Source organism: Rhinolophus sinicus, chromosome 14 (assembly GCF_057876585.1).
Source record: "Rhinolophus sinicus isolate RSI-liver-muscle chromosome 14, RSI-T2T, whole genome shotgun sequence".
Classification (NCBI taxonomy): domain Eukaryota; kingdom Metazoa; phylum Chordata; class Mammalia; order Chiroptera; family Rhinolophidae; genus Rhinolophus; species Rhinolophus sinicus.
The window spans coordinates 12,144,781-12,171,988 of record NC_142514.1 but is presented as its reverse complement, the minus strand read 5'-3'; the positions used below and the strand labels follow the sequence as shown (position 1 = coordinate 12,171,988).

General features: G+C 50.9%; 1 protein-coding gene across 1 annotated transcript in view; it reads right to left on the bottom strand.

Annotated features, from left to right (window-relative positions):
- The window catches only part of IGSF21 (immunoglobin superfamily member 21), a 241,910-nt gene that overhangs the window by 19,394 nt on the left and 195,308 nt on the right, over positions 1-27,208 (bottom strand). Inside the window, exon 4 of the mRNA XM_088790243.1 lies at positions 15,941-16,059. Within this exon, the coding sequence (XP_088646369.1) occupies positions 15,941-16,059 (119 nt within the window). The remainder of the gene's footprint in view (positions 1-15,940; positions 16,060-27,208) is intronic.

Here is a 27,208-nt window from a genome sequence, read left to right as displayed (position 1 = left end):
AAGCGTGGCCCCCTGGACCAGCAGCAACAACCCTTCCCAGGGAGCTTGTTAGAAATGCAAACTCTTGAGTCCCATTCCAGACCTGCTGAATCAGAAACCTCAGGGTGGGGTGGGATCTAGCTACCAGGGTTTTAACAAGTCTTCCAGAAGATTCTAATGCAACTGCAGTGGACGAACCACTGCCTTGACTTCTGTAAGCTGCAGTGTGCTCATCTCTAAATTTGGGATAGCAAGCCCCACTGGATAGTGCTGTCATGTAAACTAAGGACTTGGTCCATAGCGGGTGTTCAGTAAACAGCAGTGAAAATTATTACTGCCTGGGAGGGAGAGAGCAAGGCTCAGGGAGGACAGACCTCAACGTGGCTTCTCCAGGCCTCAGCAGACAGGGCATCAGGTAGAGCTCTCCGGAGACTCTCTGACACTGCACTGACTGGATCAAAGGACTTCAAGTCCCGCTCCGCCCCCACAAGCTTTGTAACTTTCTACTCATGCCTTGATTGGCTGTTTGTCAATATTCCCAGTTTTCTGATTGGCCTCCGAGGCCGCCAGTCCCATATAGACCCTCCCTACACCTGGGGTTCACTGCCTGAGTACAGCCTATCCATGGCCCCCAGGTGAGTTTGCCTCAACCCTTGCACGCCATTGTAGTTTATATGGCGATAGAGCAAATGTGTTCAGGCCCATGATAGGTGACATTTCTGCAGAGATGAAATCTATGGGGTGTGACACGAATCCTTTTAAATAGCAGCAAGGGTGGCTATTTGGGGGATGTTTTCAATGTATCCCAGAGGTATATATCACACACATGGGTGATTTTACCAGGTGCCATACTTATAGCTTTATGAAAGAAGCCTCTGTGAGCCTGCAGAAGCCTGGGGAGGCCCTGGCCAGTGGGGAAGCATATTCAAGAACGGGCCAGTGGCATCCAGCTCAAGTTCTTCCTGATCAAGTTCCCCCTACCCCGAAAGCAGTAGGCCGAAGCTCAGAAACTCTGGGTAGACCCTATCTTCCCCAACCCTGGAAAACTTCTGTTCCTTCCAGCAGAACTTTGACCCGTAAGCACCAGGCCTTGGTATTCTGGGGCTCAGAGCAAGATTTACCCCTGACTTTCCCTACCCCGGGCCTGGGACACCTCGCCTTAAGGTCACTGCCTTTCTGTTCCTAGGCAGTGTGTCCCTTAGGCAGTTGCGTTTCCTGAGCCTCACCCACAGAGTGAGGGTGACAATGGTGCCTGTCTCATGTGGGGCACTTGTGAGGAATGAAGTATATGGCCGGGGCCTCCCCTGCCAACCTCACAGCAGAGCCCCCAACCCACACCCCCCGTTCAGGGCCCTCCCTTCTAGCAGGAGATTTCCCAGGGGGCTCTGCTGTTTTTCCTGTCCTATCAGCATTTTAAGATTGATTTCTAAGTCAGAGGGCAAGTAAATCACTCTTGCTGCTTACTTCTCATAAAGCAGTTTCCAGGGGAGAACTGGGGGAGGGGAGGAGACGCAGAGAAGGAGCTTTTTGTGGGAAGGGGAGTGTGCATTTGTTCCTCTGCAGAATTCACTATGAAAGTTTTCAAACCTGTCTAAAAGCTCAAATAATTGTACAATGAACAGTCATGTACCCGTTGCCCAGGTTCTGTGATGAACATTTAAGCTACTTGCTTTGTTGCAAGTAGACTTAAGTGGATTGTGACTTAATTAGACTTTATTGGATTGTGTCTTTTTCAAGAACTGGGTGAGCAGAGCTATTCTTAATTCCCAGTGGGATCCAACTCCAGGCCAGGGCAGAGGGGCTTGATTTCAGGTTAGAGGGTGGGGGCTCAGAGATCCAACACATGTGGCCTCTCCCCCTGGCCTTGCCATGGTCTCATGTGCTGGAGCTGTGGCCACCTATCTCCTTGCTGACCTCTCTGACCATCCCTCACCAGGTCCCTTCCGGCCTCAGTTCTCTCATCTGTAAATTGGGATCCAACAGTACCTGTCTCACCCATAGGGCTATTGGAGCATGAACTGAGCTCATGTTTGTGAAGTTCTTTGCAGGATGTCTGGTACTGGTAAGTCCATGTACCCATTGCCCATCACGTCTGTGAACAATAACCTCCATCCCTGGGCCTGGCACGTGGCTGGCCTTTGCCTATGCCACTCATTCTGGGTGCTAGCCTGGGAGCTCATCACGCTAGGGACACTGGTTTATTCTGCTGATTGGGGCCCAGTGTAGGGCAGCATAGGGCAGATCTCAGCGAGTGTGTGCTGTGTTGATGTTTGCGGGGAGACTGGCTAGATTTGCTCAGTGAGGGTGCTCCTCTGCACCCTGAGTCGGGATCCCCTGGGTCCCAGGCACACAGCAGGCGTGGTGGGGGTGAGGCGTGGGGAGGGCACTGGACCATCCTCTCTGCCCACTGGTCATCACTCTGGGGGGCGTTCCATGCTAAATGCTTCAATGTATTAGCGCCCCACATAACCCAGGAAGCAGGAGTTATTATCAGCCTTTCACAGAGGCAGAAACAGAGGTCTTCCAAGGTGCTGGTCCACAGCTACTCAGCCAGTAAGGACAAGGCTGGGATTTGAACCCACATCTGATTTAAGCCATCAGCCCATGTTCACACCCCTGAGGGCAATGTGGGGCCCTGTTTCTCACCTGCTGTGGGCACTCTGTCAGGGCCTCAGTGTCCTCTGTGACCTGGTGATGGGGCTGGGCTAGAGAACTCCTAAAGTCTTCTTCAGTTCGAAGAGTCTATGGCTCTTAGTGGGGGAGGTCTGGAGGGTTCAAGGTTAGAGAGGAGGAAGAGCTGTCAGAGAGCTGGGCTGGTCAGTGGAGAAGCGCCCAGGCTCGCCCTGCTGGGGAGCCTCTGAAGTTGGGTTCTCTCCTCTGATGGGCCTCAGCTGGGAGGGCACGGCTGGCACCATAGTTCCCCAGTGAATACCCTCTCTACCCTCACTCCTGCTCCCAAATCCCAGGATCTTCCTAGGCCCATGCTGGCTCCTGTGGTGTCCCTGGACAGACATGACTGGATTCAGGGCCCGCTATGGCCTTGCCTTTCATCTGCCTGTGCCAAGCCTGGTAGACAGAGGGCAGGGCCATGGCAGCCTGGCACGAGAGAAGAGCTTTCCCAAAAGGCCCCTTCCTCGCCTCCCCTGCTCCTGCCAGGACTGGGCACAGCAGTTGGCCTCATATGTGCTCAGGAGCCACGCTGCTGTATCTTGAATCTGCCATCTGTTAGCTGGGTGACCTTGGCAAGTCACTTACCCTCTCTGTGTCTGTTTCCTCCTCTGTAACATGGAGAGCATCATAATATCTACCTGATAGGGTTCTTGTGAGCATTGTGTAAAGTATTTAGACCCTGGCCTGGCATCTGGCGAGCACTGAATAAATGTCAGCCGTTGTTGTTATTGCTACCATTGTCATATCTTACTACTTACTTCTTAACCATGTTGACTTGGGGTCCTGCCACACGATAGTGCTCCTACTTGCCATGCTTTGGTGCTCCCACACAGCTGCCTATGGGGCTCTTTCTGCCTGAAATGCCTCCTGTCCTGTCTGCCCACAACCTACTAGGCCCAGCTCTAGATCACCTCCTCCGTGAAGGCTTCCTGATGCCTCCTCCTGGAGGAGACTCTCCCTCCTGGGGACTCCCACATCCCTCATCTTCCACCCTAGTCCTCCCGATCATCCTTAGTTTCTTTCTGCCGGAATTCTGGAAACCTGCGCCCTTCTCTTTCTCCGCCATCTTTCAGGGACCTCTTCAGGGCACACACTGGTCTTACATCTCTCTTGTTATTCCCGGAGCCTAGAGGTCAGGCTCTGTATTCAGAGAGAGGGGTTGAGACTCTCCATTTGGTTACTCACTAGCCGTGCGAACGTGGGTGAGTGAGTGGCTTCATTTCTAGGAGCCTCAGTGTTCCTTTCTGTAAAATGGGCATAACCACACTCGCTCTCTCACCAGCTGTCAGAAGAATTAAACACGCGAATTCTCACCAAGAACTTAGTACAATGCCTGGCACATAATGAGCCCACGATTGGACCCAGCTTTTGTTAAGATTGTCGTGATTATTAAGATTATTTGTCATTAAGTTTATTACTCCTAGGGAATGAGTGAGGCAGTCCTGCCTCTTCATGTACAGATGGGGAAACTGAGTCCAGGGGTACACTGCCAGCTAGCAGCAGAGACAGGACTGCTGACTCCCCAGCCAAGCCAACCAGGAGTGTGCTCTTGGTCTCAGTTTCCCCTTTTGTACATGAGGTGGTGGGATTCCTGCCCTCTCTCTAAGAGGGTCTACTGGCAGCAGGCACTTCCAGGGGCTGGCTCGTTGCCTCCCACAGCCGGCCTGTGCCCGTTCTCCCGGCTGCCCATACAGCTCTGTTAACACCTGTAACCTCGGCCTCATGCCTGCTCCTTAAATCACTGGGCCTGAGGCACCGCAGTTTCCACAGCTACATATCACTTGTAATTAAGGGCCCTGTCCCAGGGAGGGGAAGTTTACCTTCTGCCAGAGACACTAAATCCAGCTCCCAGTGGTGGAGAGAATAAAGCATTGCACTGACCTAACAGTAGTCAAGATTTAATGACGGCACCTGCAGGCCTTCTCTGGTGTGGCCTGGAGGCTGGAGCCTGGAGCGGTGGGTAGGGAGTGGAAGAGGCAACCCTGAACAAGCGGCGAGCCATGGTCTGCGAGACACGGAAGGTCCAGGGAGCTGGTGAGAGCCTTGGGGAGCTATAGCCACCTGCTTAGACAATTCCAGGGAGCAGATGGGTCTGTATAGCTCGGCTCAGGATGGCCATTCTGTGAGAGGCTGTAGAGAGGCTCTTTAGCCAGGTGGTCTGGGTTTAAAACAAGCTGTACCACTCATTCTCTGTGTAACCTTGGGCAAGTTACTTAACCTCTCTGGGCCTCACTTTTCTCATTTCTTAAAATGGGAATAATAAAAGTACATACCTCCTAGAAGTGTAAGGATTAAATGAATTAATATATTTGAGATGCTTAGACCAATGTTTGGCACCCTGTAACTGCAAAATTCACCATTATTATAGTATATCCTGGCTGTCCCATAGTAAAATGAATCTCCGTCCTTCCCCATAGCAGGTACATAGTAGATGCTGATAAATTTTTGTTGAATCAAGGACATGTAAGTGTGAGGAATGCATGAGCAAATTGTCTATTTCCCTCAGAGAAGGGCTCATGCTGTCGGCTCTATGGCCCCAGGGCCAAGATGCTCAGAACAGTACATGCTGCTTGACTGAGCTGTCTGCTCCTTCCAGCCACAATCATGAGCCAGAGAAGTTCCAAATCATGCCCAGAGTGTGGATGTGCTTTGGATTCCTTGTCTCTAACCTCAGCTCAGGACCTCAGGTCCTACAGAGGGAAAGTGGCAATCAGAAAACATTCGGGTTCATACTCTGGGCTTCTCTTTATTAGCAGACTCAGTTTTCTCTTCTGTTAAATGGGGTCACTGGTCTTGCTGACTTCCCAGACGGCTGGTGGTACAGCCCAAATGTTCCAAGCTACTTGTTGAGAGGAGTCCTGGTCTCTGGTCCAGGCCCGTCTGGCTGCCATTTTGCCCACACTCAGAGAGGAACCATGTCCCTCCATCTTCCTGGCAACCTCGTGTTGTGGGAGAATTGGGGGGGCTCTGGTTCCCAGCAGACCTGAGCTCAAATCTGAGCCCGCTTACTGCTGTGGGATGTCGGGCATGTTCCCTGACCTCTCAGGGCAGTGTGAAGTTTGCCCACTGTCAGTGAGGCAGCACAGGGCCTGCTGGGAGTGGGTAGACTAGAGGGAGGTCTTGTGTGCTAGTGGAATGTGCTGGGCCTGTTGCTGCGTACACAGTGGGCTGCAGTCAAGGGCAATTCTCCTTTGCAGGGCCGTGTTCAGAGAGGGAGGAATGGAGGATTCTAAAAACCTGTCCAGGAGGCGGTCAGTAGGCTCGGGCCTTTGGGGCTGAAGCTGGGAAGTGACCGTCCTTGGTAGATGACCCAGTTAGCTCCAAAGTGCTCCTCTGAGCCCTAAACCCATCTGTCTGGCCCCTCTCTGAACTGGCTCTCAGCTGGTGACCTTAGCTAGCTGGGGGCCAATGGGTAGGCAGTGGGCAGAGTGGGCATCCTTTATCCAGGTCCCTGGCCAGGTTCAGGCACTTAAGGTGGCAGCATCCAGCCTCTGAAGATGTTCTTATGTCCATCTTGGAAGACCCTGGCCATTCTGGCCTCAGTCCTCTGGGCTGCAGCCCCTCTGGCAGCCAAGTCCAGCCAGCTGTTTCATGTCCCCGCTGCCCGCCTCAGGAGCTCTGACTGGCAGGGAGGAGGCCTGCAGAGGTCCTTAGGTCTGTAGCCCTGGCCTCTCCACCCAATGGCCCCTGTTCTGTAGTCATCATCTGCTGAGTGAGATCACGTGGTTTCATTACCTTCTCAGGGACCATCTCCATCCAGTGCCAGGTCCTGCCATGTCCCCCACATCTGCTCCCATCTTTCCAATTGGTCCCCATGTCCTGTGGTTTCTGTCTGGAAGCATCTGGCATGTCCAGGCTGTACTGCCTGCGCCCTGGGCCGGCTCCTATCTCTCTCCCCTCCTTACTGCCCGCTCTGCCCTCAGAACCTGCCAGCAGAACCAGGCTGAGCCCTCGTCCTGCATAACATCTTATTGACTCCTCACACAGCCCTATCAAGTGGGACCCTTCATTACCCCCCGTTTCCACATGAGGAAACAGGTTTAAAGAGGAAAAGTCACAGCCAGACTGTGGAGGAGGCAGGGTTGGCCTCAGGGCTGCTGGCTCTGTTCTTTCCTGATCTCCTTGACCAGGGCCCAGGGTGGGAGGCTGTCACTGCCTGGCTTAGAGAGCTCCTGCTGGGCTGGCTGATGTTCCTTCCTGCAGCTCTGACTCTCTTCCTGGGCCCCATTGGCATTGACAGGGTGAAGGTTAGGGAAAAATTGGTGAGAAGTAAGAATAAGGACTCTTTTCGTGATCTCACTGTGAGCTTGGAACACAGGCCTATACATCTCATGCCCCAACACGGGAGATCCTACAGTGACTCCCATTTAGCAGATGGGAACACTGAGGCCCAAGGAGCTTAAACAGCCTGCCAGTGTAGCATAGTAGTTAGGCCTAGGGGCTCTAGAGCCTGCGAATCCCAGTGCTCTCTATACTGGAGTTGTGCCCTCACGCCAAATTTTAACCTCCCCGTTTTCACACTTGTAAATTGGGAAGGTAACAGCAAACCCTACCTTAGAGGGCTGTTATGACAATTAAATGTGTCGACAGGTGCAAAACAGAACTGTGCCTGGTGGATACTAAATGTTCAATAAACATTTGCTGCTTTTATTACTAGTAGTTGCAAACCGGGCTTAAAATTCATGGCTGAATGCAAGGCTCATACTTTTAACCACTCCTCAACTCTCTAAGGAAGTAAAAGCTATTTCTAGTCAGCCTACTTGGATAGAGGGATAATTCTTCAACTGGGGACTACCTAATCCTCTCCTGTTTCCAGTAAGGAAGACCTCGGAGGACACTTGCTGTCATCATTCAGAGTGGTGGGGAAGGGAGATGGGGGAGGGGAGAGAACTTGGTGGGGGGCTGCCCAGATGTTTGCTTGGGGAACCAGAGCACCCAGGGCTGGTCCTCAGGCCCCGGGGCTTCTGCGGTGGGAGGTGGAGGTTTGGGTTTGCCCCCCTGTCCCTCAGTGCCCAGGACTCCTCTGCAGCTCTGGCCTGGATCCCAACACGCCCACGCCTCCTGACAGCAGCACGCATAATCCCTGGAGCCTGTGGCCACGACAGTCGCCTGGGGCCAGTTCATGTAATTAGTTCAAGCCAGCGGGAGGCTCACACGTTCAGGCTCCACGGCAGGGGAACCAGGCTGATCATTTCTCACGCAGCAGGTGTCCTCGGCTCTGGAGAGGGCTGCGTGGTGGCGCTGAAGCTCCGCTACAGCTGCTCTGCCTGCGGACCCCCAGTGATTCTTAGAGTAGTGGTCTCCCTCCAGGGACCTAACTTGCCCCCTGGACGGCCACGTACACCTGCAGTGTGCTGGTTCTGCCTGGGAGACGCCCATCCCCCAGAGCTGTCCTGTGCTCAGGCAGGCTCCTTGAAAGGGGGTTCTGCACCCTTCAGAGAGGCAGACTGTGTTTCCTGTTTTGCCCAGGCCTGCGACAGCATCAGCCGGCCTTTGAGGGGTGCTGGGTCTGTCCCCAGCCCTCAGAGCGCCCCTTCCCACTGTGAGACATAGACATTTCTCCTTCCCAAATCAAAAGAGGTCTTCGACCTGCCAATTATTGGTTCTGGGACTGTGCTCCTTTTTCTAGAGAGGAGCACTGAGCTGGGAGTGCAGAGACTCGAGTTCGAGAGTCTGGTCTTTGAAGGCAGAGCTCTAGATCTCTAGAAATCTTAGGGTCTGGCCTGGCCTCATGGTTGTGGGCTCAGCCTCCATCATGCCTGTAGTCTCTTCCTCTGGGAGCACTCACCAGCCCCAGGGTGAGTTTCTTGTAAGGGGAAAGCTGGAGGAACTGGCCATAGAAGGACTTCTGTGAACTCATTGCTAAAACGCACACAGCAGGGGAGTGACAGAGCCAGACTGGAGATGGCCAGATGGCTTTAAAAAGCACCAGAGGTGCATAAGAACATATAGATCAAGGGAATAGATAGAGTCCAGAAATACACCCTTACGTTTACAGTCAACTGATTCTTAACAAGGATGCCAAGACAATTCAGTAGGTAAAGAAGAGTCTGTTTAAAAAATGGTGCTGGAACAACTGGATATCCACATGCGAATAATGGAGGTAGCCCTCCCTCATACCATGTACAAATGGACTAAAAATAGATTGTAAACCTAAATGTAAGAATAAAGACTCTTAGAAGAAAAACATAGGCGTAAACCATGACCTTGAGTTAGGCAAAGCCTCCTTCGATATGACACTTAAAACACAAGCAACAAAAGAAAAAAAATGGATAAACTGTACCTCATCAAAATGGAAAGCTTTTTTTCCTTTAAAGGACACCATCAAGAAAGTGAAATGATAACTTAAAAATGGGAGAAATGTATGCAAATTACATATCTGACAAGGCCCTTGTATCTGGAATAAGAAACTCTTACGACTCAGTGATAAAAAGATAAATAACCTGGTTGAAAATGAGCAAAGGCTCTGAAGACATTTCTCCAAAGAAAATCCACAATGGCCAATAAGCACACGAAAAGACACGCAAGTCATTAGCCCTTAGAGAAATGCAAATCAAAATACCACTTCACAAGAGAATTGAAACTGTATGTTGACACAAAAACTTGTACCTGAATGTTTATAGTAACATTATTCACAATAGGCGGAAAGTGGAAACAACCTAAGCGTCCATCAATTGGTGACTGGATACACAAAATGTCATCTATCATGCAATGGAATATTATCCAGCCTTAAAAAAGGAGGAAATTCCGACACATACTACAACATGAGGTACACCTTGAGGGGAAAGAAGTCACACAAGTCACAAAAGAGCACATATTGTATAATGCTATTTGTAGGAACTGTCCAGGCATTTCCAGAGAGGTAGAAAGTAATAGATGAGAATTTGCCTGAGCCGGGGTGAGGAGGTATGCGATGGGGAGTGATTGCTAACAGGTACAGGGTTTCTTTTGGAGTAATGAAAATGTTGTAAAATTGCTTGCACAAGTAAGAGTGGCTGCACAACTCTAAATATGCTAAGTATGCTAAAAACCACTGAGTGGTATACTCTAAATGATTGGATTATGTTATGTGAATTATAGCTCAATAAAACCATTAAAAAAAAACAAAAAAACAAAACAAGGAGGAAAAAGCACCAGATGCACTTAATAAAAATTCAGTAAAACATACTGAAAAAAATCAAAACAAAAAGACAAATTATGCAAGGCTCATTAACAACTGTTTTCCAGAGTGGGAGTCGTGTCCCCTGGCCCAAGGTTTGGGAAACATATGGCGTGGTGTGGGGCCATTGTGGCTTCAGGTTCAAAAACTCTACCTTCCTCTGCCAGCCTCCCTTGGATGCCTCCAGAAGAGAGAGAGGGATTCTCACATAGGACATTTTATTAATGCTTATCAATGCTTTGGAACTTTCCGTCGAGCAGAGCAGTTAGGTAGGATGCATTTACCCCTGCTTTACCACGAGCTGGCTGGGAGGCCTGGCAAGTGGCATAACCTCTCAGTTACTTCATCTGTCAAAGGAAAATGGTGGTATCCACCTAACAGAGTCTCTGTGATTGTTCCATCAGTTAATGAGTGACTGGCTTAGCCCAGTGCCTGGCATATTAGTAAATGCTCAATGAAGGGTGACCCGTGTGGTTGGGGACAGGGAGTGTCAGCCTCAGAGTTAGACAGTGAATCCTGCTCTGCTACCTCCTGGCTCAGTTACTGTAGTGAACTGAGTTGTGTCCCCCTAAAATTACATGTTCAAGTCCTAACCCCCTCTCTCCCCCCCGTGCCTATGAATGTGACCTTATTTGGAAATAGGGTCTTTGCAGAGATAACTCACTTAAGATGGGATCGTACTGAGTTAGGGTGGGCCTAATCCAATGTCTGATGCCCTTGTAAGTAGAGAGAAATTTGGACACACAGACACAGGCCCACAGAGGACGCCATGCGAGGGTGGAGGCAGAGATGGGCGTGATGCATCTATAAGCCAAGGGTGCTGGCCACCACCAGAAGCTGGAAGAAAGGAAGGAGTCTTCCCGGAGCCTTCAGAGGGAGCCTGGCTCTGCTGACACCTTGATTTCGGACTTCTAGACTCCAGAACTGTGAGGCAAGACGTGTCTGTGGCTTGAAGCCCCCCAGCTTGTTCAGCCCTGGGGACCGAACACAGTTATCAAGCCTCAGTTTCTGCATCTGTACGTGAGCTATCTCTTTGGATGGACCGAAGTTCCACAAGGCAAAGATTGGCCTTGTTCTCCACTGTATCCTCAGCATCTGGAACTGTGCTTGGCTTGAGGCGAGGGTGACATAGTCATTGAATCAGTTGCGTGAAGGCATGACATCTTCATGGCTTAGGCTCCACCTTCTTTGAGTGTCGCCTCAGAGAGACCCTTCTGACCACCCTGTTTAAAATAGCCTTGCTTCCCTCTGGTGGTACCTGCCTCTGCCTGGCCACCTCTGACACACCACCAGTTCCAGCTCTCTTCTTGTCCATGTGTCCCTGTCTCCCTCCCTGCACTGTAAGTTCCATGAGGGCTGGGAATTTGGTCTGTCTCATTGCTGAGACTGAATTCCAGTGCATACAACCATGCCTGGAATGTGCTAGGTGCTTAGTAAATATTTGTTACATAAATGAACAAATGAAGAATGAATGAATGAATGAATGAATGAATGAGATTTAGAATGCTTGTGTGTGGGGGCATCCAAGTCACCTTCTAACATACTTTAACAGAAAAGACATTCTGACGTTGTCTTTGCTAGAAAAGAAGTTCAATACTGGACTGACCGTACACGTCACAAATTGACACTGACCTGGGTTTGGACTCAGGTCTGCTGGACTCCAAATCCAGTGCTCCTTTCAGAGTGAGTAGTGAGGGGCCCTGGCTACTAGAGGATGGGAGAAGCACCCACGGGGACTGGGGTACAGGAATGGAGAAGTGGGGGACCCGGACGTGTTCTTTGTCCTCCTAGCCTCCTACAGGCCCCCAAAGGGAGAACAGTCCCACCTGACCATCTGAGTTTTGGAGAGCCAGGTGCTCCTAGTGAGGTCTCAGTCTTACCGAGGTCCCCCCTTTCTCCACTCTGCACCGCCCTCCCCACCATGCTTCCTGACGTTTGTGTTACTAACAGCCTATGTGTCAAAGGTAGCGGTGCTTCCCTTGGGAGTTCAGAGCGGCTGTTACGAGCGTCCGCTGTGGTCTTGGGCAGACCTGGTGGGACCCCAGCTCTGTCACTCACATGGCGGAACCCCTTAACCTCTCGGAGCCTCCATGCCTTCATCTGTAAAATGGGGATGATTGACAATGCCTGCCTCGGAGGGTCACATGATTAACCGTAGGTTGACACTTAGCACTCAGTGCCGGGCACACAGGCTGTGTGTGATGGAGAATGGCCTTGATTATTAGGGGGTTGGAAGAGCCCATTTGTTTTTGGCAGTGCTGTACGGTGAGGGTGGCAGAGAATCCCTGTGCTTTGTCCTTTTGGTGGAACCAAAAGAGCAGTGTCTTTGGCTTGCACGGGGTGGGGTGTCTGGGCCTCACAACATTTAATTGATTGTAACATCGCGCTCGGAACATGCTTTCCCGCATAACCTGCACCCCCAAGAAGAGCCTTTGCAATGCTTCCGTGACTGTGTATAATGCGTTCCCGGGGCCCAGCATGCAACTTTCAAATTGGCTTACAATTTATCTGCAGCTCGTGGAAAAACATTTTAATGACTGTGTGCGGCACGAACCCTCCGTGTCACCCACGGGGCTCCCAAATGCCTCTCCCCACCACATCGCGGGGATGATATAGGCGTGAAATTACAGCAGCTCTCGCATTTTGATCTCCACCCGGAGGCCTCTGGAAACAGCGCATTAGAATGTGCTGGATGCGGAATTGGTGATGGCAGACGGGGGTGCCCTGCTCTCCGGCAGACCTGCTCAGTGCTTGTGACACACATGGGTCCCTGGGTCGTGCTCAGCTTCCCGGCTCCCCCTCTCCCCACTGTCCTGGAAAGCTTCGCTTTGATCCCCAAATTGGACAGCCCCCATCTTGCCCACTGTTGTCTGCCCTGGTGTTTAGGGTCCCTTCTGGCACAAAGGAGACCCCAGCTTTCATTGACCTCCACTCGTTTGGAGGGAGGGTCTTTGTGTGTGCGTGCCTGATGAGAAAGGATCTATGCAATGTCACAGACAGGCAAAATAGTGAATAGATTTTAATTGCTGGCACATGTCTTGACATATATTTAAAGGAGAGAGTCATGGAGCTGGAGTGGGGTGGAGTGGGTGGCACAATTTTTAACCTTTCTAATTGTGCCTGGTTTTTAACTGACGTGATTACTGTTTGTTGATACTCTAAGAAATACTATTTATTGAGCATTCAGAATGTGCCTGAGCTCAGAACATTCTGTTCTGTGGATTAGCTTCTGTAATCCTCCCGACTCTGGCCAAGTCACTTCCTCCTCTGAGCCTGGGTCTACGCAATGGGCCGTGTACAGTTCCTGCGTCACAGCTGATGTGGCTGCTGGATTATGAGAGATACTATACGGGAAACTCTCTCATACCCAACCCCAATGTCTCTCCCAGCCCTCCGCTCACCATGCTGGACCTTGGCGAGCCCCGGAAGCCACACTGCCCAGGGACCAGGACAGCCACGGTGCTGTGGGGCCCAGAGTAAATCCTTTCCTCTCCCCGAGCCTCAGTTTTCTCATCTGTGAATTGGGGATAATAGCACTCCTGACCCTGAGGGGCTGTTGTGAGGATCAGGTGAAATGCTTGATTGAAAGCACTTTAGAACTGGCATAAATTGGGTAAGTGGGGGGTGTTGCTGTCATCATCAAAGTTGGCATCCAGCCTGGCTCCTCTCCTAGGTGCCTGGTACCAGGACAGGCAGACCTGCGGGAGGAAGCCAGGAGGATGGGTAGGCAGAGGCCGCTGCCCTGCCACGCCCAGAAACAGGGCAGAACTGGGCCCCTTTCCAGGGAGCCAGGGTGCACAAAGCTGCAAACATTCAGTTTTCAGAATGGCTTAAGGATCACTGGTGTCATGCATCATGGCTGAGACTTCATGCAGGGGTTGAAATCAGGGGCACAAGGCAGCCACAGTGACGTCTGACCCACTGAACCTTTTGGCTGCCTCGTGCTGGGATGGGTGTTTGGTAAACCCTATCTAATTTAAACCTTACCATCACCCTAGGAGTTAGGCATCCTTTACAGATGGGGAAACTGAGGCCCAGGGAGGCTAATGATTTGGAATTCGGATCCAAACCTGTGTGTCCTCAACTTGTAGGCTGAAGGAATGGGGGCATTCTCCTGTGTTTGGGGTAAAGTGAGGTGAGAGAGGGAGAAATACGTTGTATGTGGATAAGAGTATGGGTATAGATGTTGGTATATGTATTGATATAGATATATACTTAAATACATGGAGGTTTAGACCAGTTTCCTGAAAGTGTGGTTCCAACACTGAGCTGCCTGATTATCATAGGAAGATTTTTGTGATCCTGGCTGTGTGACCTTAGGCAAGTTGGTTGCTTTCTCTGTGCCTCCATATCTGCATCTGCAAAATGGGAATGGTAACACTAGTACCTACTCTCGGATTGGTGGTGAGGATGAGATGATGTAACCTGGAAAGCACTTAGCTCAGCAGCCTCTGAGGGGCCTTCCCTGAGTCCTCGCCCTAAACTCGCCGCCACCAGCTGCAGGTGCTCCTTGTCCCATTACCTGTTTGATTTTCTTCCCGGTATTTATCACCATCCACAATCATCTCACTTATTCATCCATGCATGTGTGTCATGCTTGTCTCGTGCACTGCAAACTCCCCAAGGACAGAGATGACGTCCTGTGGAAGGTGTGTGTCCATTACCTGGCACATAGTAGGTGCTCAATAGACATCTGATGAATAAATGATTGTGTACGTATCCCTCATCGGGCTCGGAGCCCCTTGATGCTGCAAATGAATTTTGCTCAGAGCCGGCACTGAGAATGTTCCTTGTCCATGTTTTATAGGAGCCGATCAGTGAGGGGGCCACTGCAATAGGGGAGGGTTTCCTGGTACTGCCACCTCACCCATGGCCCATCCCCCAGGAAGCCAAAACATACCATATACCAGATGCTTCCGCTATAGGAATCAATGTCCCTTTGGAGGTCTGGCCTTTGGAGGTTTTCAATTTCCCCAGAAGCAGCGGCTTTCAACTGGGCCTTTATGCTTTCATTGATTGCCCGAGTATACAAGCTTTGTTTCCCTGATAAATAACATTTGATAAGAAAATCAGAGAACACTGGAGCCTGGAGTTGAGGCCAAGTCCCTTAGAATTCTGGCGGCAGAATCCAAGAGTGTGCCTGACAAGAACGTCGGCATTGAAGCGGCTTTGGAGACCACTGGAAGCAAGGCCCTTGTTTTTGCAAATGGAGAAACTGAGGCTGGGGTAGGGGCACAGGCAGCCAGAGACGGGCACAAGCATTATTGTCCCATTTTGCAGATGTAGAAATGGAGGCACGGGCACAGGGTCAGAAGCCAGGAGTCTTGACATCCAGTCCAGCTCGCTTTCTAACTCATCACTTGATGCTTCAGTGTCTCAAAAAAGGTCTTGAGAGGTCCAGGGGGGGAACATGTAGCCGGGTTAGAATCATTGCCTCTGCGGCAGATGTGCATTACCGCTGAGATGCTGTCTCAGGCCCTCCGCAGGGAGGGTCCCCCCCCGTGGAGTGTCCCCCCCTCCCGTGGAGTACCCACCCACTCCCACTGCACTTTCCCCCCTGGTTTCTATGAATGTGTTGCTGGTTTCAGCCTGGGCAAGGTGTCCACACAGCTTCCCCCCCCAGAGGACACCTCCCTCACTATGTCCTCACTGGGTCACAGAGCCTGGAACTAGGTGGTCCATGAATAATCCACCATTCATCCCACCCCCATCTTAGAGAAGGGGAAACTGAGGTCCAAAGACTGTGACAGCCTGCTGCCCTGTGGGAAGGTCTCTCTACGCCTTCAGCTCCTCATTCGTTCCAATCAATGTGTCGGAGCCCCTCCAGAGTGCCTGGTCCACGAGGACTCGGGTGAGGTGCAGCCCTGTCTTCATGAGGTCAGTCTCAGTGCAGGTAGGAGAAGGGGGTCCTGAGAGGAAATCCTCAGGTGTCAAGTCCACACTTGTCACACCTCGACATGGCCGGCCTCCTCGCCCCTCGAGGGCAAGGGTGGGAAAGACGGGGTCCTCTGCCCATGCAACAGGCACGTTGGCAGGTGGTTCCCAGGACAGCCCCTCTGTGCATGTGTGCACGCACACGCGCGCACGCACAGCTCCTCACTGTGACCCTGGGGCCGGGAGCCATGCACTCACCCATGACGTTGAGGAAGATGTTGCCTGAGGCCAGGACCACCTTCTCTCGCGTGGCGCGGTCATAGATGCCCACGTGGCACTCGTAGGGACCGTTGTCGGAAACGCGGACCTCGGGCAGCCTGGGGGAGGCAGAGGAGCAGCGTGAGGGCATGTGATCCGGGGCTGGAAGGCGCGGCACTTCAGGAAACCACCCCCAAAGCCCACTGCTCAGCCTCCACTCAACTGACACTCCTGGGTCGTCCACAGGGCCGTGCGCGGTGCGGGGATGAGGGGCCACATTTATGGAACACCGACTGTGTGCCAGGTCCTGTGCTCGACGCTTCAGAAGGCTGCCCTCCACATAGGGACCACTATTCCCATTTCATAAACATGGAAACTGAGGCTCTAGAGGGAGTGTAATTGCCCTCCCCCCATCAATATGGCTAATAAGAGTCAGGATGGGGATTTGAATGCTGCTCTGCTGTCACTTTATGCCCAGCCCTGGGGACTTGAGAAGGAACACAGTAAAATTCTTGTGTCCAAGGAGCCCCCATCCCAGTGGACAAGGAAGTAGGAAAGCTGAGCGTGCTCCAAATCACATGGGAGAAGATGAGCTTATCGGAGCACAGAGCGGGAGCAGCTGGTGCTGCCTGAGGTAATCAGGAGGTTCTCGCAGAGGAGGTGACCCATGAGGCTGGGAGAGCCCCCTCAAACCTTCTTCTGGACGTTTCCTCTAAAAGGCCAGAGAGTAAATATTTTATGCTTTGTTGCTTTCACAGTCTCTGTCACAACGACTCAGCTCTGTCCTTGTAGAGCAAAAGCAGCCACAGACAGGGCGAAAGCAAACCAGTGTGGCTGTGTTCCAGGAAAATTTTATTATAACCATTGAAATTTGAATTTCATATATTTTCTTGTGCCATGAAATCTTCTGTTTTCATTTTTTAACAATCTTTTTTTTTTTAATGTGAAAAACATTCTTAGTTCACAGGCTGTTAAAAAAACAGGCTGGATTGGGCCCACGGGCTGTCGTTTGACAATTCATGTTCTAGATCCTTCTGCGGGGTCTATAGGGTCAGACCATGCTAAAAATGGGTTGGTATGTTGTTGTCTCTCCCTATGGAAAATGCCTACAGGGCAGCTCTTTCCTCGCTCCTGTATTGAAGAGCCCTGACGTGTGTTGGAGAGCGTCAAGTTCAAATTCTGACCCTGCTGTTGGTACATTATGGGACCTTGTGCAAGTCATGCCATCGTTCTCTCTGAGCCTCCATTTTCTGATCTAAAATATGGGGCTGCTACTTCCCAGGACTGCAGGGAGGATTGATGAGGTATCACTGCGAGACATCTGTGAGCCTGAAAGGGGCATGAAGTGGACAAGGTACCATCACCTACCTATTGAGGGAATGCCTGGCAAGTGGGCTCTGGGCATTCTGAACGGGAAGAGCCTTGATCTGGAGTAACAAACGCCAAGTTGCTGCTGGATCAGGGAAATCTGTGTGCCCTCCAGCAAGTTCCAGCCTTCTCTGAGCCTAATCGTGCAGCCAAAGGGGAACCTATTCTGGCCACAACTGAGAGGAAGTGGGGTCACTGTGTTTGGGTTAGAAGTTCTCATGCTGTGGCAGAAAACGGGGGATGAAGCTCCGACTTACGGAACCCCTAGTAAATGCCAAACGGGGTGCCCTACCCACCAAACGGGCCCAACATTCCTATCAGAGGGACCCTGTGGGGCAGGAGGGGGTGGTGACTAAGAGCACAGACTCTGGGTGTGGGTCCCAGCCCTGCTGCCTCCAGAAGGGAGAACCCTTCAGCCCAATTCTTTATTCCCATCCCCCCAGATATATTTGCTCAGCGAAGCCTCTCTCTTCCATCTGTTTCTGCTGAGCAATCTAACCTCAGATTTACGCCTTCTCTCATGTTAGCTGTCCCCCATCTTTGTCTTCCAGGTCCCATTTCCTTATGACTCACTGTCCCCCACCTGTCTCCCCCTCACCACCGCCACACCAGGGCCCTCAGCCTCTATTTCCATTGCCCATTGTCTCCTTCAGTGGAGCCAGCCCCTCTAAGCTTCCCCCTTCCCTCTCAGCACTCAGCACACATTAGCATAAACAAATACCTTCATTTACATAGAATACACAGAGGTTGACATCTGGTCTACTGACTGTCATGAAAGACTTAAAGAACCGAGCTTTTCATCAGGGAAACTTTGTGGGGAAGATGCCGCCGCATCTCTCAGAAGAGCACAGTGACAGTGGAAACAGCAGGGAAGCATCTCCCTCCAGGAACTATTTTCTCTGTAACTCAGTTGGACTGAAAATATAGCCTCTCTGCTGGGCACTGCTGCTGAGTGATAGTCACCCTGAGTGACATGTTTAGGTGATACTCACAGGTGTCGGTCATAGAGGTTACCTGTTGAAGTGACTTGTGTAGGTGACAGGTGTGCAAGTGACATGCTCAGGAGACAACTTTGTAAAGAAACAGGCTCAGGGAACATGGGGAGCTGGCAGCTCCCCAGGTGATGCAATAAGAGTAATGACATGGGTGACACATAGGTGGAAATGTTCAGGTGGCTGCCACATAGGTGAGGTACGCAGATGTGTTTATGTGACAGCGACACAGGTGACACATTTAGGTAATTGCTACACTGATGACACGTTCAGGTGGGAACAACATAAGCAATATGTTTAGGTGACACGTGTAGTGACACAACACAGGTGGTAAAGAAGACAGCTCAGGGGACACCTGGATTGGTGGTTTCTGAAGAAGGCAGCTTTTCACGTAGGACGATTTCTACGGCTTCAGATGTCCCTTCTACTGGTTTTCCTCGTTCAGCAAATGGTCCTGCCCCCACCATCGGTCCAAGTCACACCCCTGATTTCTATACTCCCCACATACAGTCAGTGACCGCCTCCTAAATATATCCTGACCCCTCCACTTCCCGCCATCTCCGCTGCCACCACCTTTTCTTACCTGGAAGGTGGAGGCAGACAGTTCACTGGTTTTCTGCCCCTCCTCATCTCTCTCCTGATCCAGTCTCAAGGGGAACCCAGATTTCTTTATATGTAAATGGCATTACTGGTACTCCCTATCTAAAGCCCTTCCAAGGCTTGTCTCCACTCTTCAGATAAAGACCAGAATCCTTATCTCGGCCCACAAAGCCCAGCACCGTTGGTTACTGCCACATCTCCAGCCATATTTCAGCCTTCCCCTTCTTCTAGTTAAAGGGCAGTTTTTCCATTCCTCTCGTGTGCCAGGTTCCTTTCTCTGAAATAAGCTTTTTGTTTTAGAATCATTTTCGATTTACGGAGAAGTTGCAGAGAACAGAGAATTCCTATATATCCTCACCCAGTGTCCCCCATTCTTAACATCTTACATGACCACGATATAGTCATCAGACCGAAACCAACACTGATACATCACTATTAGCTCAACCCCCGACTTTATCTGTATGTCACCCGTTTTCCCTCTGATGTCCTTTTTTCTGCTCCAGGAGCCCATCCAGCATCCCTCACAGGTGCATTTAGCTAAATGCCTTTTTTGATTCAGCACTGTATTTCTGGCAGTAGTCTCTTTTCCTGGGAATATTGAATTTTATTTTGCTGGCTACATCCTTCAAGTTACAAAGGAATGGTCACTTTCTTAATGGGCACCTGGACGAGGTGGGTTGGGAGCTTGATCGCACCGATGGGCCAATGAACAGCTTCCCTGTCTCTATGCCTCCTGCCATGTGCCATGACTGTTCCTCCGTGCCTAGGGGTAGAGTCTATTTCCTCATTCTTGGTCTTGTGACTTGCTTTGACCAACAGTAGTGGTGGAAATGATGGTCTGCAAATTCTAAGCCTATGTCTCAAAAGAACATCCCCACCCCTACCTCGCTTTCTCCCTGCCTCTGATGGAGGATGACAGCACGTGGAGAGAGGCCCCCGTGGGCCAATGCCACACTCAGAAGCCACATTCAGCCTAGCTAACTCCTGGACTCATGAGCAATAAGACGTGGTTATTGCTTTAAACCATTCAGGTTTGGGGCAGCTTGTTATGCAGCAATAGCTAACTGATACAGCAGGTCTCATACTGGTCCTTAGTAGTGTTTGTATAAATTGTAATTGAATCACGTACGTTGTGACACATGTTGTGCATGTTCTCCCCCCCTGACCATGCACTGTAAACACCACGAAGGGAGGGTCTGCATCTACTTGGTTTACCAGCATAGCCCAGGCCTTGCACAGTGCTTGCCATCATGGGAGGTCATCAATATTTATGAAATGAATGGATGGTGGCTGCGGTGTGAACATGGAGAAGCTTGTCTCCCTCTGTGCTGGAAACCAGGTCCAGCCCCCCCCCGCCCCCGGAAGATTCTAGTACTCATCTGCAGATCCAGTGGCTTCCAGGTCAGTTTGGATTGCGCCAGTCTGCCTTGTAGCGCCTCATCGGAGCTTCTGCCTGCAGTGTTATCCTTCTAAAGTGGATTAAGCGGCCCAGAGACCCCCTCTCCCCAGACTTGAGTGGCATTGATCTGCATGCTGAATAGAAGGTCTTTGCAGATAACAGAGCCCCGAGGGGGCTGGGGTGAGGAGACCTACTCTCATCAGCCATTGGTTGCGATCAATAAACTATTAATAACTGCAAAGGCTTCTGGCAAGATCAGTGTAATGCAGTTTAGTGGCTGGAGTTTACCAACACCGACAGCAGCTCTCAAGGCCAAGTAATTGTGTTGTTGAAAAACTGGGGCAGAGAGATAGTGGGGGCCCCACTGGCTGTCCCCATGGTCCCTGTGGCTTAGGTGAGGCCATGCAAGGGTTGGTCATTGGGTTGCCAGGCCTGGGAGCAGGGCTGTGGACTGTCCAACCTTCAGCACAACTATTTAGACCTCCTGTGAGTCACACCCTGCGCTGAGCCTTGGGGAATTGGAGGGGGTAGATCCAGAGATGCCCGGGATTTGGCTCCTGCCTCCATGCTTTTGCCCAGGCTATTCCCTCTGCTTGGATCATTCTTCCTTTCTTGTGCACATGGCAAGCCTCTAGCCATCTTTCAAAACCAGTATGCAATCTCATCAGACATTTGAGAAGATTACATGGGATAATTCAATGGCTTAGCTCAGAGCTGGTGTGGCATGAGAATCCAGGAGACCAAAATCACTAGCTACATAGTGGTCCATGGGCTCTGCATTCAGATGCTGCCTCTGCCAGGCAGGCTGCCCTGACTACCTGCCCCCTGTGCAGACACACTTCCTCTCCACCTCCCCAGGGCTGCATCTGTCTGGGCCCACCTACCTGTCCATATCATGCTACATTGTTACTTATTTGTCTTCTCTCCTGGGGAAGCACATGAGCTCCTTGAAGGTGACGCTGGCCACATGGTAGGTGCTCATGGAATATCCACTGTGTGAATGGGGGCAATGGAAGCAGCCTCAGCCAGGTTAGGCTAAGTTAGGCACCCTGGGCTCTAGTGTGGGCTCTGTGCCTGTCTAGCTGTGTGAGGTCGGACAAGGTCCTTTGGCTTCTCTGAGCTACATTTTCTCCATCTGATAAATGGGTGTTATAATACCTGCCTTGTGGAATTACAGTCTGTGGGAGGGGAGCGCTGATATTTATAGAGCTTTACAATGAGAGGCATTGTGCTAAGCATTTTATCCTCTCTCACTGGATCCTTGACACGGCTATAATGCTCTAAGCATAAAACATGATCTAATATATATTACGTAGCAATAGTAATAGTATTATTATCCCTGTAGTAGAGATGAGGAAACTGAGGCACCCAGAGAAGAGGTAACATGACTGAGGTCACAGAGTAAGTAGGTGGGTACCTTGATTAGAAACCAAGCCCGGTGGATGCCAGAACCCACAAACTGTCTTTGGATCCCCTCCCCCTCCCCCATCACTGCTCCTCATCTGCCTTTGCCAGCAAATCGATTTGAGCTCTCTGGTTCAGGAATCTGCCTCCACTGCTCTTGAGCATATTTCTGTTCTGAGCCTTGCCCCCTCTCCAGGTAATGAGAGCCATCTGCTTCCTCCCTGCTGGGAGAAACAAGATGGTCTTTTAGGTTCCCAAATTTCCCCTTCTGGCTTCCGGTGGGTCCCTGGATTCTGATGACGGGAGTTTGCTGAGCAAGTTCACATTCGCCACACCTGACACAACGTCACAGCCTCTGATCATCTTTCCTTTCCTGGCTTTGTCTTTCCACTGGGAAGAGTCCTAGATTCGCAGAGAATTGAGATTGTGGGCTTGGGCGCAGAGGGTGGGCTGGAAGGACACAGGGATGGGTCTTTGAGTTACTTCCCTGTACTGTTGGGGAATCAGATAATCCAGTGGGTGACTTGTGCCGAGAACTGAAGCCTCAATTGACGAACAGATGTAAACACACTTAGAACAGAACCTGCTGTGCTGTAGGCACTTGTCAGGGTCTAACACCTACACCGTTAATTTTTTTTAAATTTTTTTTATTTCTTTTCTTTTATTTTTTATTTAAAAAAAAATTTTTTTTTTTACCTACACCGTTAATTAATGAAAACTTTAAAACAAATGATTGAGTCCCTACCATATACCAGGCACTGTCTGCAGTGCTGAGACATAGCAGGGAAGAAGACAGACTAACACTTTTAAGCGGCAATACTTAAAGGCGTGTTTTCCATCGGGTCTGCATGTAGGCCTCCCTCCTTCTTAGAAAAAGCTGGCTGGACATTAATTAAGTTGGCCCAGGATCAAGGTCATCATAACAAACACCAACCTCATTCTGCCATGTCTTAGTGATAGTGCAGTGTGTTAATTTGCCCCTACATTATATGTGTCCTGGGAGGCTTGCCTTAAAAATAATTGTTTATAGCTTTATTGAGGTATCATTGACAAACAATAAACTGTGCGTAAAGTTTATACATTTGTCAGATTTTGACATAGGTACACACCATTGAAACCATTGCTACTGTCAAGATTATGAACCCATCACTCCCCAGAAGTTTCCTTGTGTCCTTCTGTAACCCCTCCCACCTCCCAAAGCCAGGCACGCACTGCCCTACTTTCTGTCACTGTTGATTGTTTCCTAGGATGTCACGTAAATGGAATCACAGAGCATGTACTATATTTTATTTGGTTTCCATCACTTGTCAATCATTATTATGAAAGTCATTCATGTTGCTGCTTCTATCAATAGTCCTGTCCTCTTTATGGCTGAGTAGTACCCCATTGCACACATGTACCCGCTTTTGTCTTTCCATTCACCTGTGGCTAGACCTTTGGGTCATGCTCAGTTTGGGTCATTACAAACAAAGGTACTATGAGCCCCTGTGTACGTGTCTTCGTAGGGACACATGCTTTCATTTCTCTCGGGGAAACACTGAGGAGTGGCTGGCTGGGTGTGTGTTTAACGTTGTAAGCCACTGTCCAGCTGTTTCTAACGTGATTCTACGAGGGCCCCTCAGCTTTTTATGAGTTTTTGTCTTTGCACACACTGCTCGGGGTGCCTTCCTTTAGAAGCGTCTCGCTTCACATTACCCCTCACTCACTCCCCCACCTACCCTCTTCCTACTTAAGTACTGCTCTCCGTTTTCAGTGAGCTTCAAACCCAATGAACAACTCCTGTCGGAATTGTGCGTGCGACATGGATCAAAAGGCTTGAGGGGGCTATGGGATTTCTCTACGCGAAGAGTGTGCATGACAGCGGGCAGGGGTGGGGGATGATGCTGACCCTCTTTTCCTCTAATCCTCTTTCAGGTGAGGGGAGGTTGTGGGGCAGGTGACGCAAGGACATTTCCTTCCCTCCACTCCACTGCCTCCGCTCCTTCCAGAAGCTCTCCATCTTGTCTTATTCTTGTCACATCTTCCTGGCCTGGGCCCCTCCAGTCTGTCCCCTCCCCACCCCGTTGCCAGAGTGACCTTCTTACAGTGAAGATCTGGCCTGTCCTTTCCCAACTTGAAACCCTCCTTTCCCGGGGCGTCCATCCCCTGGAGTGTCAAACCCAAATTCAGCCTGACTGCAAGAGCCTCTCTGATTTGGCTGGGACCCAGGAAAAAGAAAGGAAAGGAGAGATGGAGGGAAGGGTATGTGGCCTCACATCTCTTGCCAAAATAAAGCAATGGACTCAGAAGGCTGGTCAGGACCAAACTTTTATAATCCTCCCTATTGAGGAAGCATTTTGTAATTCAAACGTCTTCATTTATATACATAGTACCTCATTCTGGGCTAATGGAGGAGATTCAGGTAGCTATTGGTCCTTTGAGGCCCTGCTTTAATGAAGAGACTAGAGAGCCTTTTCATTTGTATAACCATTGTTTGCATGGAAACGGAGCTTCTAAGGGGCCAGGAAATAGTTCATTCTTGCAAGTAGGTTAAACACACCCCCCTGCAATCTTATTAGCCTCGTGTCTGCTCAGCTCTGCTCTCCCTCATCCCTGCTGGAAAGATCTCAAGTGGGAACTAATGAAGTTTTACTGTTTGTGCATCTGCCACACTTCCCCGATTAGCTGCACACGCCCTGAGGGCCCGGACCTTGTTTCTCCCTCCCTCAAACACCTGCTCACTCTCCAAGTTCAGGGTCATGCCCCTTGATGCAGGGGCCACATTTACAGAGAGCCCTCCCCACCTCTGTAGCGCCAAGAAGCAGAGCTTACAAAAATTGCCATAAAGTCTCTGGCAGCCATGGGTGCTATTGGAATGTTTGCTATTGGTAATAAGACACTGGAAAAATGTTTGCTGCTCTCTGAAAAAGGGGGGCGGAGAATGTTTGTCCCTGCCCACCCTTCTCACGCCTGTGCAATTCGTAGAGCCTGGCTAGGAGCTGGTGGGCGGCTCAGGTCAGCTGGGTCGGCCCCGGGGCCCAGGTGTGTATCTGCTTGGAGAACTGCCCTCCCTTCATCCTACTTTCCCTTCACAGGCCCTGAGTAGCTGCCTGAACCCTCCAGTGGTAGGAAATGGACTAGGTACCGTGTGTAGCATTTGGGGCAACTGGCAAATCAGGGAAAACAGATGAGGAGGACAGGCAAGAAAGGGCCTTGTCTAGACTTAGACTTGCCTTGGGATGGGATCCTCTATAAGAGACCCTGAGAGGGTGCTTTGCTCAAACATGAATGTGCTCAAGAATCTCCTGGGGGTCTGGTTCAAATACAGATTCTGGTACATCTGGGGTGAGGCCTGACAGTGTCTAACAAGCTCCGAGGCAACCTCATCCTAAATCTCAGGTCCTCAGCCCTCTTTCCCCCGGGTCGGTCCGTCTGTTTAATCTTGCTCTCCTGACCAGAAACACTGTGTAATCCCTTTCCATTGGCTTCACCAAACCCCAAATACCGGCACGTAAGCTTGGAAGGCCTTGACACGTAGCGCCTCCCTAGTGAGTAGGGTTGAATGGAAACTATTTGAGAATAGGGTTTGCAGCTTTGAACAAGTCCCTTGAACCTTCAGAGGCTGCCACCAAGCCGGCCACACACTAATGTGGCCTCCATCACTGTCACTCGTCACTGACTTAATGCGGAACCTGCCCTCCTGGGCCCTGCCCTACACCTGCTCCCCATCCCCCAGCTTCTGAAAGAGATGATGCCGTCTCAGTCTCTCCTGGTCTCCCGAAGGTGAGTCTATGCTCTCAAGCTCACCCCAGAAAGGGGACCCAGACCCTAGACTTAGTTCAAGGGCAAATGGTCTTGTTTTGCTTGGGGTGAATTTGGTTGGTGAAAGTCACCTGACATGATAAGAACTGAGCCACCCCTCGTCCATACATTCCTGGGGAAGCTGGCTGTGAGAGAAAAGTTTCAACCCCGATAGGACAGGGACAGGACAATCTGAAACCCAGAAATGAGTCCCTTGCTTCCTTCTGGCCAATCCCTGGATTTCCTCCTGCAGCAAGCCTTTTACACGGAGCCATTTCCCCTGGGGAGTGTGGAGCCACGGGGACTGCACCAGGCAGAGATGCTGGTGGAGGAAGGAGACTGCCCCCTGAGCTAAGGGACCTATTCTCTGGGCACAGGATGTATTCAGAGGAAGGTAGGAGTGACCCTTTAATACAGTCTCCCAGTCCAGCCTGGCTTAGCACAGATTTTGGTACTGAGTCCCACGTCCCAGGGACCCTTCAGCTCCAGGCAAATCAGGATGGTTGGTCACCTTACATTGAACAAATGAGAAAACTAAAGAGAAAGGAGTGACTGGCCCCAGGCCAGACGGTAGTCAGAAGCAGATCAAGGACGGAGAGGCCAGGCCACCTGTGTCAGGTAATGCAGCGAGGGCTGTGGGAAATGGGTCAAGGACAGCCCCCGCTGCAGGACTGGTGATGGTGTTACAGAGCCCCTCACACTGGGTCGGGGGGGGGACACATCGTAGGTGCTTACTGAATTGCCGTGTGGTTGCTATGAGCTGAAAGTCTCAATGAATCTGGGTCTCCACAAGCCAGAAATATCTGGTGCTCTTTTCACAACGCAAAGCTGGAGAGTTTGGGTCCCTGAGCCAAGCAGAAGGACATGCCAGAATCACCCGATGGGCCTGGGAGCCCACAGCTGGGGCCCTCACCATCTTCCACCCATTCCCCCTGGCGGGGGAGCCAGCCAAGGTCCAGCCAGTGTAAATATGGCAGGCTTACCTGAGATCACCAGGCAGCACCAATTAGAGGTGGACAGGCTGTCTCGAGTTGGGAGGGAGAGGGCAGCGACCAGGTGGTGGAAGGAAGGAGAGGGCGCTCTGGGCAGGGGGCTTGAGCAGCCAGAAAAGCCCCTTTATCTAAGAGCACAGCCTCTCCTTCCTCAGCACTAAGAGTTTTATTACCTTCTTTTTTGTATGTTTTCCCACTTTCTTTCCAGAAACTGCCTGAAATCTGTTTTTTTTTCATGGCCTTTAAAAAGCCATTAGAACAATTTTTATCCTCCTTTCAACCTGAAACCGGTTTCCATCATAAAACCGCTCAGTGGGTGCAAAACATCTGTGGCTTCCATTCAAATGCAGGGCCGGTAAGGAGGGATAAGGAGAAGGGTGGCAAAGGGGGGCAGAAGTTCCAGAACACGCCAGTACCTTTCCTGCCCCGCCCCCGGTTCTCCGCTCCTGGTCTACCCTTCCCCTGTCCAGGGAGCCTTGGATCCATCTCAGGCCCTGCCCGACCCCGGGCTTTGTGGATTGGCGACGCCAACCCTAAGCATAGGGCGTTGTAATTAGGGCCCAGCTGCTGCAGCTCTCTGGCCAGCCCCCCATTCCACCGACAGTGGGGGTCAGGACACAGGTGAGCCCCATTCTGCCCTTCCATTGCCTTTCCAAGGAAGGGACTTGCCTCCCCCAGCCCACCCCTGAGCTGCATTCTCCTAGGTCCTGGCATTTCACTGAGACGAGACCTT